Genomic DNA, 13,827 nt, shown 5'->3' on the forward strand with positions numbered 1-13,827 from the left:
AGCCACAGGTACTCTATGAGTATAGATAATGTGCACCCTACATAGATGTGATTGTGGATGTGTTGATATTTGATATATATATGAGTTATTTGTTATAAAATATAATACTCAGGCTGCATTTAAAAATTTTATATGAGATAGTCAGGGTTAATCAAGATAAATGGGTAAAATTAAAATGATAAGGTTGGTAATAATTTTGACACTTCAATAATTAACATTGATGATAAGAAGTCTATTGCTTTATTTCAGATATATAAAATACAATTCCTCTTCATCATTAAGATGACCATGTTCCACTTAAGGTACTACTAACAATCGCCCTTCTTTTTCAAGCTGGTATTGGACTCACAGCCAACAACTTCCTCCTATTCTTCTGAATCTTCTCACTCCTTCAGGATCAGAAGCCTAAGCCCACTGACCTCATCACCTGTCACCTGGCCCTTGTCCACTTAGTGATGCTCCTCATTGTGGTCTTCTTGGCATCTCCAGACCTGTTTGAGTCACTGTATTTTCAGAGTGACTTCAAGTGTAAGGCATTCTTCTACATGCACAGGGAGCCTCTCCATCTGCACCACCTGCCTCCTGAGCGTGCTCCAGGCTGTCGCCATCAGCCCTGGCATCTGCTGGTCTGCAACGATTAAACAGAAGTTCACAGGTTACATCTTTCACTCCTTCTTCTTCCTATGGGTTCTCAGTCTGTCTCTCAGTAATAACCTGTTCTCTACTGTGGCTTCTTCTAATGGGACCAAGACCGACGTGCTAAGTATCGGCAAATACAACTCACTTTCTTCCGTAAACTACATTATCAGGAGCCTGTCTTTCATGCTGCCACTGCTTAGGAATGTCTTCTTTGTAGCAATCATGCTGCTCTCAAGTGCATGCATGGTAATTCTCTTGTCCAGACATCAGAGACGATCCCAATACCTTCATAGAACCAACCTCTCTCCAAGAGCCTCCCCAGAGAAAAGGGCCACCCAGACCATCCTGCTGCTGGTGAGTTGCTTTGTGGTCATGTACTGGATGGACCTTATTATCTCATCCTCCTCAGCTCTATTATTGGTTTATGACTCAGTCATTGTGAGTGTCCACAGGCTTGTGGGCAGTTTCTATTCCACTGCCAGCCCTTTCACACTTATTAGTTCTGATAAAAGAATAATCAAAATTTTGCATAATGTGCGATATAAATATATATTTTTAATGAATTAATTATAAAAATAGTCTGAAAAATAGATTATTTTGACATTAGTTAAATTATCCAAGAAGTAGATGATTTGATATATAATTTTTTTTAAGGCCACAGCACAAAATTTATTGAGATTATTTACTAAATAATTCATATACATCCAACATCACTGAATGGACATAACTTAATTTTTAAAAATAAGCAAGGCTTAAATTGGGGTCTTTCAAAAAACTCAAAAAATTCTTGGTGACTGTATCTTTAACAAATGGAATGACAAAACTAGTTAAGTCAGATTATCTCAATCAACTCCAAAACTCAATGTTGCCAACATGTTTTTCTACTTAAAAGCAAACAAAAAGCAAAGCCTCATAATTTAGTAATTACCATGTTTCTTGGTTTCTGTTCTCAAATGCCACAGAAAGATATCTGATGAAAGGAAGCAAAGCACCTAGACTCATCAGTCTTCTTCAAAACTTTAAGGTTGCTTTCACAATCTCACTATAAATATTTAGATTCCTATCTGACAGATTTCCTCACTTATGTGAGTAGGAATGCTCTCGAAACCTTAGTCTTTACTCTTGCTTCATACTAGAGCTGTTTGATTAAACCACCTCTGTATTTGCTGGCCTGCAACACTAGATAAGAACTCATTCCTATCTCTTCCAAGAAACCAAGATAATCTCAATATGAACTTTAGTGGCCAATATGTTATAGTACTTAGCAATACTTTGTTTTCTAATGGCAAGTATGTTGAAAAAATTATCATTAAGTGAATTTCATAACACATAGAAATAAATGATTCTATTAAAATGTAAAAACATCCATTAACTTGTCCTCAGTATTTCCAGTGACTTTAAATATCAAATCTAATTATACAAAGACAAAATTATTTGCCCTATTTGACCCTGTGTACCAAATGATGTAAGTGCGGAAAATAAGAAACATTTTAAGATTTTAAATCTCATATTAAGAACCTTGGATACCACCTAGCATTGTGACAGAGGAAAAAAAAGTAAGGCGAAAACAAATTTCTCAGAGATTTTTAAAGGAAGAATTGATGTAAAAGAATATTCCTTTGGACTCTATAGCCTTTTAAAAATCATTTATCTTTCGGTGCTTCAACATGCCAAACAAAAATCTACTGAATAAAAATAGCAAGGAAGGGAATCAAATATTTATAAGATATATTTATTATTTTTCTGACCAAAGTGCAATGATTTTTAAATCTTTTTAAACAAATACCTATGAAAAAAGTATTCAAGAAAATAAAATACAAATGAGAAATTTAACTAGATTGCTTCTTCTAATTAATCCTAACCTTTTATTAAGTCTAGAAAACAAACAAAAGAAACCTTTGAAGTGTTACTAAAATGCTAACTGAATCATTTTAGCATAAATCTAGCCACATGCATTTCAAGGTTCCACTGCTAGGAATTTTGTTAAGATCAGCTGAATCATGAATAACACTATATAACAGAGGATAAGGAACACAAGCATTAGATGTGATCCTTGCCCCATACCCTTAGATTATGTCAGACTAAAACTGACAATTCTGCCAGGCTCTGAACCCCTAGTGCCCCCAACCTAAATCTTGGAAGCAAAGAATATGCTCTGTCATACAACTTTGTACAAGTTGTAGTAAAACAAAGCTTAAGTTTTCTCATCTTTCTATAGCAAATGGTCAGTTATTTGATAAACACTAAAATACTGCTAAGAATCCATTTTGAGTTTTTTACCAAACACATTGTGCAAGAACTGACTACACAAAAAGCTCCTTTGAAATTTGGTCCACAAATTCACTTAAGGTTGGAAATTTAAAACTTGCAAGAAAAAGAGGAAATGGGTATCCCTACTAAAATGTTGTGATTACTAGAGGGATATATACACGTACTAAAAAGTTTTGCTCACAGAAGGCACAAACTATAAAAGGGATATTGTTTTGAATTTAAAAAAAACTAGCTGATACCCTTCTTTGTTTAGTGAGCACCATAACTAAGACGAAGTTAAACCTGAATTCACTGTCTACTCCTGTGACCAAAAAAAAGAACATAAAAAATTTACTTTGTTTTACCATGTACTTTCCAGCCACTAATTGAGGTGTAGTTATGAAAGATTAAAATTGCCTTAAAAAGGGGTCACGGGGCCGGGCGCGGTGGCTCACGCTTGTAATCCCAGCACTTTGGGAGGCCGAGGCGGGCGGATCACGAGGTCAGGAGATCGAGACCATGGTGAAACCCCGTCTCTACTAAAAATACAAAAAATTAGCCGGGCGTGGTGGCGGGCGCCTGTAGTCCCAGCTACTCGGAGAGGCTGAGGCAGGAGAATGGCGTGAACCCGGGAGGCGGAGCTTGCAGTGAGCCGAGATTGCGCCCACTGCACTCCAGCCTGGGCGACAGAGCGAGACTCCGACTCAAAAAAAAAAAAAAAAAAAAAAAAGAATATTTAGATATTAACCCAAGAATGTGAAATGAATGTTAATAGTTTTAAAACATGTTTATGGGGTGCAAGGAAAACACGATCTACAGTAAAAGTTGTCAAATTTTCTCTGCGTGTTTTTTCTCCAGCTTATTCTCTTCAATAGAAATTTCTTTTGAAGACGTCAAATAAGATGTGGGTTCATATGTCATCAACTGTATGCCATGATTACATTCCTGACTCACCATTCCCATGATTTAGAAATCTCAATTATATTCTTTGATTGTGTATACATGAATATGTGTGTGTATATGTATGTATGTATATATATTTGTGTGTCTATGTATACACACAGAAATATGCATGTGTGTATGTGTCTATATATGTTTTGTACATATATACACACACAAGAGAGAGAGAGAGAGATCTATGTAGGCCTGTCTCTCAAGCTACTCACTTGCCACATATTACTTTTTCCTCCAAAATCTCAACCTTCATAGGGAAAAATGATGAAAGCAGTTCACCACCCCACAGTCCTACAAGGCTGCAAATCCTTCAGGTTTCTCAACAGGGTTTCATAGTCCTTCTAGAAATTTGCCAAGTCTCCTCCTTGGAAATTTTCTATTCTCTGATTCCTGCCAGATGCAGCACGATATTGTTTTCTTTATGAAAGGTGCACCCTTCCTTATATAGATATGTTTATATATCTTTGCACATGAAAATATATAATTTAATTTGCAAATTTATAGAATTTCAAAATATGAGTATATAAAGAGAATTAAAGAGTGTATATATGTCCATATAGCTATGTGTATGTCATTATTTATCTATCTAATCTATCTATGCAATATCTTTTCAGAACATTATATTCCTCTACTCAGAAAATTATTTCAAATATTTTCTATGTATGTAAATTCAAATACACATGTATTTAGTTCAGGTATTTTTCTACAACTGGGAGCATAGTATATTTTCTGTTGATACATCTTTTTATTCTTTTTAAAAATTTTTTTATTATTTTACTTTTTTAAGTTCTGGGATACATGTGCAGGATATGGAGGTTTGTTACATAGGTAAACGCGTGCCATAGTCACTTGCTGTCCCTGCCAACCCATTACCTGGTATTAAGCCCACCATGCATTAGCTCTTTTCCCTAATGCTCTCCCCACCCCTGCCCAACCCCAAAAGGCCCCAGCATGTATTGTTTCCCTCCCTGCATTCATGTGTTCTCATTGCTCAGCTCCCACTTCTAAGTAACAATTTGGCGATGTTTGGTTTTCTGTACCTGCATTAGTTTGCTGAAGATAATGACCTCCAGCTTCATCCATGTCCCTGCAATGATCTCATTCCTTTTTATGGCTGCATAATATTCCATGGTGTGTATGTACCATATTTTCTTTATCCAGTTTATCATTGATGGACATTTGGGTTGATTCCATGTCTTTGCCATTGTGAATAGTGCTGTAATGAACATACACGTGTATGCATCTTTATGATAGAATGATTTACATTTCTTTGGGTATATACTCAGTAATAGGATTGCTGGGTCAAATAGTATTTCTGGCTCTAAATCTTTGAGGAATTGCCACACTGTCTTTCACAATGGTTGAACTAATTTACATTCCCACCAACAGTGTAAAAGCATTCCTATTTCTCTGCAACCTAGCCAGCATCTGTTGTTTCTTGACTTTTTAATAATTGCCATTCTGAATAGCACGAGATGGTATCTCATTTTGGTTTTGATTTGTATTTCTCTATGGAACAGTGATGTTGAGCTTTTTTCATATGTTTGCTATTCAAGTATTTTTATTTTTCTGGAAAAGTATCTGTTCATTTTTTTGCCCACTTTTTAATGGGGTTTTCTTGTAAATTTGTTTAAGTTCCTTGTAGATTCTGAATATTAGACCTTTGTCAGATAGATAGCAAAAATTTTCTCCCATTCTGTAGGTTGTCTGCTCTGATGATAGTTTCTTTTGCTGTGCAGAAGTTCTTTAGTTTAATTGGAATCCATTTGTCAATTTTTACTTTTGTTGCAGTTGCTTTTGGCAATTTCATCATAAAAACTGCGCATGCTTATATCCTGAATAGTATTGCCTAGATTTTCTTCTAGGATTTTTATAGTTTTGGGTTTTACATTCAAGTATTTAATCCATCTTGACTTAATTTTTGTATAAGGTGTAAGAAAGTGGTCCAGTTTCAATTTTCTGCATATGGCTAGCCAGTTCCCCCAAAAGCATTTGTTAAACGGGGAATCCTTTCCCCATTGCTGGTTTTTATCAAGTTTATTGAAGATCAATTGTCGTAGATAAGTGGTTTTATTTCTGAGTTCTCTATTTTGTTCCATTCATCTATGTGCCTGTTTTTGTACCAGTACCATGCTGTTTTGGTTACTGTAGTCTTGTATTACAGTTTGAAGTTGGGTAGCATGATGCTTTCTTCTTTTTGGTTAGGATTGCCCTGGCTATATGAGCTCTTTTTTGATTCCCTATGAATTTTAAAATAGTTTTTTTCTAATTCTGTGAAGAATGTCAATGGTCATTTAATGGGAATAGCACTGAATCTATAAACTGCTTTAAATGGTATGGCCATTTTCACGATATTGATTCTTCCTATCCGTGAATATGAAATGTTTTTCCATATACTTGTATCCTCTAATTACCTTGAGCAGTGGTTTGTAGTTCTCCTTGTTATTCTTAACTATAACAAAGTACAAAGTACCATACTATATTTAACCATGTCCTATTGATTGCCATGAAGGAGGTTCTTAACATCACAAACAATGCTGTGAACAGCATTCTTGTGGATATATTGTTGTGTTCATATTTTAATTATTTCTCAAAAATAGATTTCTGTAAGTGGGATTACTTGGTCAATGATTTCACATTTTTACCTTTAGTTGATATTGTATTCTAAAGAAAACCATCCTGTATTACATTCAGATAATAATAAAAGAAATACATGTTTTCTTACACCTTCATCAGAAATACATATAACCAAATTTTAAAATGAATGCCAACCAGATAGGGAAATAATAAATCGTTGTAGGTATTTTAAGTTGCCATCTCTGAGTTCTGGAACGTTACTCTGTGAGAAGTGGCATGCCCTTGAGTTTCAGGAGCAGTGAGGTACTTTTCTTTCTCTTTTAAGCCACATTTATCTGTTCAGGATTATTTGCGTATGGCTTTTGCTTCCTCTCTGACTTCTAAGAAAAACTTATTTTCCAGTTTTCCTTTTGGATCACTTCCACTTTTCTAGTTGTTTCATCTTTCTTGACAAACAGTATAGAGAAATCTCCCTCAGGCCTGCCTGCCTTCACCTCAGCAGCTGGCTCATCTACCATACACAGTTAAATATTGCTTCTGTAAAGAACATAGCAGAAGCACACCCTGAAGCGCCAAAGGAATAATCACCTCACCCTCTGTTCCTCTTGCTCTTGGTTAGTTTCTATCACCTTGTTATTAAGGATTGGAAAAGCTGTTTTCTTCATTATATTGAAGTAGTGCTTTTGAAATTTTTCTACCAAATTTTTCCTATAAGAGAAGAATTAACTTGCAAACAATGATTTGTTTATCTTATTCCAAACTTCTGAGTAGATTTAAAGGAACAGGAACACTTATGATTTTCTTCTGTCAGTTCTTTTACTCTCTGACACAGACTATTTTGGTTAAGAAGCATTTTAATAAGATGCATGAAGATAAAAATCACGATAAATTCAACTCAATTCAATTTCACAAAAATGTATATATTGCATGCTAAACTATAATTAGCAATTATAGTTGTCCCTCAGCATCCATGAAGGATTGATTCCATGACCCTCTGTGGTTACCAAAGTCCATAGATTTTCATGCAGCTTATATAAAATGGTTTAATATTTTCACATAACTTACGCACATTCTCCCGTATAAGCGAGCAGAATCATTATTGGGCTGTCCTTTTGTTACGTCTTCCTTGTAAGATCTATTGATCTGTGAGAATTTCAAGAACAAAGAGAGAACCACGGATGACGTTCTTCATGAGAGTATGATTAATGTACAAATTCCTGTAGTTAATTATTTTACTTTGGTAGATGTGCAATATGCACAGTTTGCTAAAATCTAAGAGGTTTCTATATTTGAAATCCTCATTGATAAATCTTTATGTTAGTATTAGTTACATTGTTGAAACTTTTTGTTTTTAAAAATAAAACAGAATCTCTAATAAGTTTAAGTAGTTTTAATATTAATGGAGACAGAGGGAGATAAGTTCTGACTTTTATTATTATTATTAAATCAAAAGGGAATTAGAATGCATCATAGGCCTAAATTTATTTGTGATAAATTGGCTCTTATTAAAATTAAAACATCTAATCTGCAAAAGTACTCTTAAATAAAACGTAAAAGTAATCCGTGGATTAGAAGGTAATATTCACAATACATGTACCTGACAAAGGATTTATCCGTAATATATAAACACAGCAAGAAGAAAACAACCCAATTAGAAAATAAGCAAAAAATTCAGGCAGACATTTCACAGAAGAAGACACATGAAATGGGAACAGTGGCAGTCCACCTGTAATCCCAGCTACTTGGTAGGCTGAGAGGGGAGGATCTCTTGAACCCAGATGTGTGCGACCAGCCTGGGTAACATAATGAGACCTGATCTCTCTCTCTCTCTCTCACACACACACACACACACACACACACACACACATACATACACACACACGAAGGCTAATAAGCACATACACAGGTTTGCAACATTGTTAGTCATCAGGAAAATGCAATTTAGAACCACATGCTATACAGCTACATACCTACAAGAATGGCTAAAATTAAAAAAAGGAATTATTACCAAGAATGCAGCTGGAAATCTCCTATGTTGTTGGTAGAAATGTGAAATAATCTGGCAGTTTCTTATAAAACGAAATACATATGCACCTTGGTAGATCAAGCCATTCCACTTCTAGGTATTTACCCAAGGAACAACGAAAGCATATGAGCATATGACCACATACAAATAGTCATATATATATATACACATATTTGTAATAGTTCAAAACTACAAATGATACAAATGTCCACAAACTAGTGAATGAACAAAATATAATATTAATTATATAGCTTACATAAAAGTGAAATACTACTCACCAATAAAAATAAACTAATATACACAATTGTTTAAATAAATTTCAAAAAATTATGCTGAGTTAAAGAAGCTAGACACAAAACAATAAACATTTTATGCTTTTATTTAATTAAAATTCTAGAACAGGCAAAACTGTAGGATGGAAAGCAAAATAATGGTTGCCTGGGGTTAGGAGGTAGAGAAAGAGACCAGGATAACTTCTGAGGGTGATGGAAGTGTTCTGTAACATAAGGATGATAATGATCACAGAGGGTTGAATTCATTTGTCAACATGCGTTAAACTTACATTTAAAATGAGTACTTTTTATTGCATGTAAATAGTTGTCAATTTAAAGTAAACACGTAAGTATAGGACGTAATTGTTACGGAAGTGTAGAGTTGAGAGAGATCATCAAGGGCTGGCGGTGTAGAATGTAGAAATGTCAGTTCTTGTTGAATGATATGAAAAGCAGCTGAAGGCAGCGGGAAAATCACACTGGTCTGAGAGTCAGATAATCCAGCTTTGGGGATGATTTCTGTAATTCAAATTTTAGTACAGAATAGAAGGGGCTGAAAGATGCTTCTCTGCATGCTTAAGATAGAGCGTAATGCAGAGCCAGACAGGAAGAGAACTTGTATATAGTCAGAAGGCGACTTATAAAAACTTTCTATTAGGCTCAAACAGACTCTTAGTGGATGCTCAGAAATGCTGCTTTGAAATGCCATTGGAGGCTGCCCAGCCTAAGAAACACTGCAGAGTGGGTCTGAGGATTTCTTTCCCTTCAGCTGGGGAAACAGTTGGAGATAATCTCAAAGCCTAAGGTTAAAGCTAAAGGTGTATCCTGCTGTTTTTTATCTCTTTGAGTTTTGCCCAAAGTGGCCTTCATTTCTAGTGTAATTTACAGAGGTATAATTTTTTGATTTTTGCTGCATACTTTTGTCAGGTAGTTAAATAGACATTAGCAGCTGGAGGGGTGAGGGAAGAAAGCAGAAGGGCTGTCATGATGACAAGCACTGGCCCACCTCAGTTCAGCCCCAAGACCTTCCTAACTCCATCCAAATGGATGAAGTTTATGGAAAAGTCTGTGGTCAGCACATTTTGGAGAAAGAACTGAGCACGGATAAAAACCCCCTACAGTGGCACATGCCCAGTTTACCTAGACCATTACCCAGGGTTACCCCATCTTCATTATTCAGTCATTATAATACAATTTCCATGTGGTTTTGCCCCCACTGAGTGAGCTTTTCTTAACAAATTATGGGTAAAAACACACTCAGTTTAACTTCAGTTATATAGCCATAAACTGCCAATCAAATGACATCATCTTGTCACTCAAACACAGCCAAAGCCTCAAGTCCACCCCACAAACTCCATAGAAGGACCCTGAGCTCTATAAAGAGGGGCAGATTTCACTTTGAAGAAATGAGCCTACTCTCCCTCTGAGAGTGTATTACTGTGCTTCTGTGAATTTGCTTTGAGCTGGCCTTTTGGTGTTAGTTTGCATTTCTTTGCTCACTATCTCAAGAACCAAGATTGCTGGCCCACAGTTCCAGCTCTGTTCATCTCCTTGATTGAAAGATCCATACCAACACAGGATCCCCGGTAACACGTTCCCTGTTTAGAGCATACAATTGTTCAGATTATCCCAGTAATCCACTGGGAAGCTACTCATTTTCTGTGTATATTTATTGTACTTTTTATTTTGAGATAATTGAGATGCACATGCAGTTATTAGAAATAATACAGGGGTGAGCATGGTGATTCATGCTTTTAATCCCAGTCCTTTGGGAGACTGAGGCAGAAGGATTATTTGACCACAGGAGTTCGAGACCAGGCTGTGCAAAATAGTGAGACTCTATCTCTCCAAAAAATACAAAATTAGACGGGAAAGGCGGGAAACACCCGAGATTCCAGCTACTTAAAAGGCTGAGGCAAGAGAATTCTTTGAGCACAGGAGATTAAGCCTGCAGTGAGCCATGACTGTATCACTGCACTCTAGCCTGGACAATAAGAGTGAGAAACTGTCTAAAAAAAGAATTATCCAAAAATATTATTGGATGGTTATCAAATCATCCAGTTTCTCCCAGTATTAATATTTTGTGTAATTCTAGTATAATATCACAACTGGAAAATTGACATTGATTATAATTCAGATATCACTTTATTCAGATGTCACCAGTTTCACCTCCATTCATTTGGGGGGGAGAGAGAGAGAGAGAGAGAGAGGAGTATTTTTAGTTCTGTGCAGTGCTATCACATGTATAGACTCATATGGCAATCAGCAGAGTCAAGATACAGAATAATCCCATCACCATAAATATCCCATAGTCTAATTCTTATAAGTTTTTTTTAAATAGGATTTTTTTTTCTTTTTTAGAGATGGGGTTTTCCTGTGTTGGCCAGGCTGGTTTCAAACTCCTGGGCTCAAGCAATCCACCCAGCTCCGCCTCCCAAAGTGCTGTGATTACAGGCAGGAGCTACCACGCCTGGCCTAGAAGTTTGTTTTTGAAGTACAGTTAGTTTTAATTTGCTCTCAAATCTTAGAAGGATCATTTGGTATATTTACTTTTGATGAAATGAAGGTTTACTGAGCAAATTAATACAGCAAATTGGCTTTTTGGAAAGATTTTGAAAAATGTTTTTCATGGTTAGTAGTCCATTGTTCTTAAAGGGATGAGTGAGCCATATTAGAATCACATATACATGTTTCTTCAAAATATATGTCTGCGAACACATACATCTTCCCAGCTCCACATTCCCTCCATCTCTGGGCACTCACAAGCCTTTTAGAAAAACGTTTAAGTACGTGAGGCATCATTATATGGATAAAAGCATCCCCAATGATTCTGACCTTAACCCTAACTCAGTCATTCCCAAACTTTGCTGCACATTGGAATCACCTGGGGAACTTTGCCAACAACCCTGATGCCCAAATCATACCCAATGCAAATTAAATCAGAATGTCTCCAGCTGGCAGTAAGGCTGTTTTTAAAGCTCCTTGGGTGATCCAGTGTGCAGCAAACATGGGGGCCACTGCTTCCTTTGCGTGGAGGATTGATGGTTCTCACGTATAAATTACACGTTTTCCCTGTCATTTGCTCTCCTTTCTACCCATAGAGCTTTTCGTCTGTGCAAGTCATTTCTACGTATGTGTGCATATGCTTAAATTTAAACTGCACCATAGTGTTTCGTGAACACCTGCAGTTCACAAAAGCACTATGTGGAGACCTTGGGCAAATCAGTTTGAAGCCTTGGTTCTCTTATTTGTAAAATGGGTGGTTCATGGAGTGTCATGTAAGGTTCAGTGGTCTTTTCAGCATGTAACTTCAAATTCTGTGATTTTGAAATCAATTTGGAGATGAAACTGTTTGAGGCACTATGGAAATATCCATCTTAGATACTAATAATGTTCTAAGGCCTACTTTTTACAACTCAAATTTGCCTTCCCAAATTATTCTGAGCCTCATTTTAAATGCTGAGGGCAAATGGAAGCACAGAACTTATCCAAGAGAAGCCCCTGTTTGCTGCCACACAACATCTGAGGATGACTTAGGACCACTGTAACATACATCTGAAGAGTTGTATTTGTTCACTAATATTTTGTTTAAACGAATGTGGAAATACCTGTCATGAACATTGTATGATGCAGTGTTACACTGTGTGTTTAGTGCTGCTTATATCAGCATAGCTAAAAGTGTCATTAACTTTGTGTGCATTATGTTTACTAATAAATTTTCTGCTAATAATTATGCATAAGTGATTTTAAATTACTTTATTTGGTATAAAGCACATTCATTATGTGCTTTTATGGAAATAATGACAAATGGGTGAGTAGGTGATGGTGAACTAAATCAGCTGAAATGCAGGGCTTAGCCACTTATAAAGCAAAACATTACTGTATGGCCTAAATAGAAGCATATGTACACATAGATGTAAGTGACTTGCACAGGATGAAAGGTTCTATGGATAGAAGAGCAAATGACAGGGAAAATATGTAATTATTTATATATACTAACCATCAGCAGAAACGTCTTCTAACAGCATATTGCCTAGCATTTTGGTTCTCCTATTTTCACTATAAAGCCAGAGAGCTAAAACAAAAGAAAAGTGCTCATACAGTACTGTTTCGAACAAGATGATTTCAGGGCCACTGAGAGGGTTCCCTCCTCCCCCTTTTAAAAACATACCTTCAGGCCAAACAAATGATAAAATCAGTTCTTACAAATATATTTTTCCCTCCACAGTGTGACTTTGGCAATATATTACAGCATAAAGCACAGGTGAGCTCTTTGAAAACCTGCCTTGTTACTCCAGCTCATCACTTTGTATAATAGGACACACGCTGTTAGGTCATAACTATAGACATAAGCTGTAGAGTGCTTATTTTACAGTATTAAAGTGAATCATTTGTGGGTTTTTGGAAGACTCTTTTACCTCTTAAATTATTGAGGGTCTCAAAGTGTATTTTTTAATGTCTTGTTTGCAATTTATTGTAAAGAAGAAAGAAAAAGATGAACTAGCCTCATGCAAATATATAGTAGAAAAAATGTGTATTTTTAAAGCTTTCAGGTAATTGTGGGTATTCTTTAGCCACACCAAAACTTCACAAGTGCTGATTTATTAAAGTAGTTATAATGGGATTGTACATATCAATGAATTCGTTCCACCAATACTCACTTATCTTTCTTGTACAATAAATGGATCTTTCCCCTTACCGGCTTTTATAATATTATGCATTGGCTATTTGGAAAATATTAATTCATGTTCATCTCTAGTGTCAAAAACTCACTTTCATTAGTATCACCATGATTATAAAAATGTCTTCAAATATTGAGATGCTGTCAAGCTCACAGTAGTAGGTATGAGTTTTCCAAGTCCTGATTTTAGCTTGAAAGCGTTAGCTTTATTATACACAACAAATACTTGTTATTTTCCTTGAAATGACAGACTCACTTGACTTCTTTTTGAGAATGATAGTCAGTCATACTTTCAGATAGAAATGGTGTTCTGTGAAAAATTGGCTTGTTCAGCTTACAGTTAAATCACAAGTCTTTAACATGACCATACTTCAGTATGCAGAAGTGCTTTATGTGAACTTCCTACTTAGAATACTAAAAAGAGATTT

At 35.9% G+C, this 13,827-nt stretch overlaps 1 protein-coding gene across 1 annotated transcript; it reads left to right on the top strand.

Moving 5' to 3' along the window:
• Positions 1-239: 239 nt before the first annotated feature.
• On the top strand, positions 240-1,206 carry LOC105739433 (vomeronasal type-1 receptor 45-like). Its single transcript, XM_012505361.2, is given in 2 exon segments — positions 240-553; positions 555-1,206. Coding segments are annotated over 2 exon segments (750 nt in total). The 5' UTR covers positions 240-455.
• Positions 1,207-13,827: the final 12,621 nt, after the last annotated feature.

Source organism: Nomascus leucogenys, chromosome 2 (genome assembly GCF_006542625.1).
Source record: "Nomascus leucogenys isolate Asia chromosome 2, Asia_NLE_v1, whole genome shotgun sequence".
NCBI lineage: Eukaryota > Metazoa > Chordata > Mammalia > Primates > Hylobatidae > Nomascus > Nomascus leucogenys.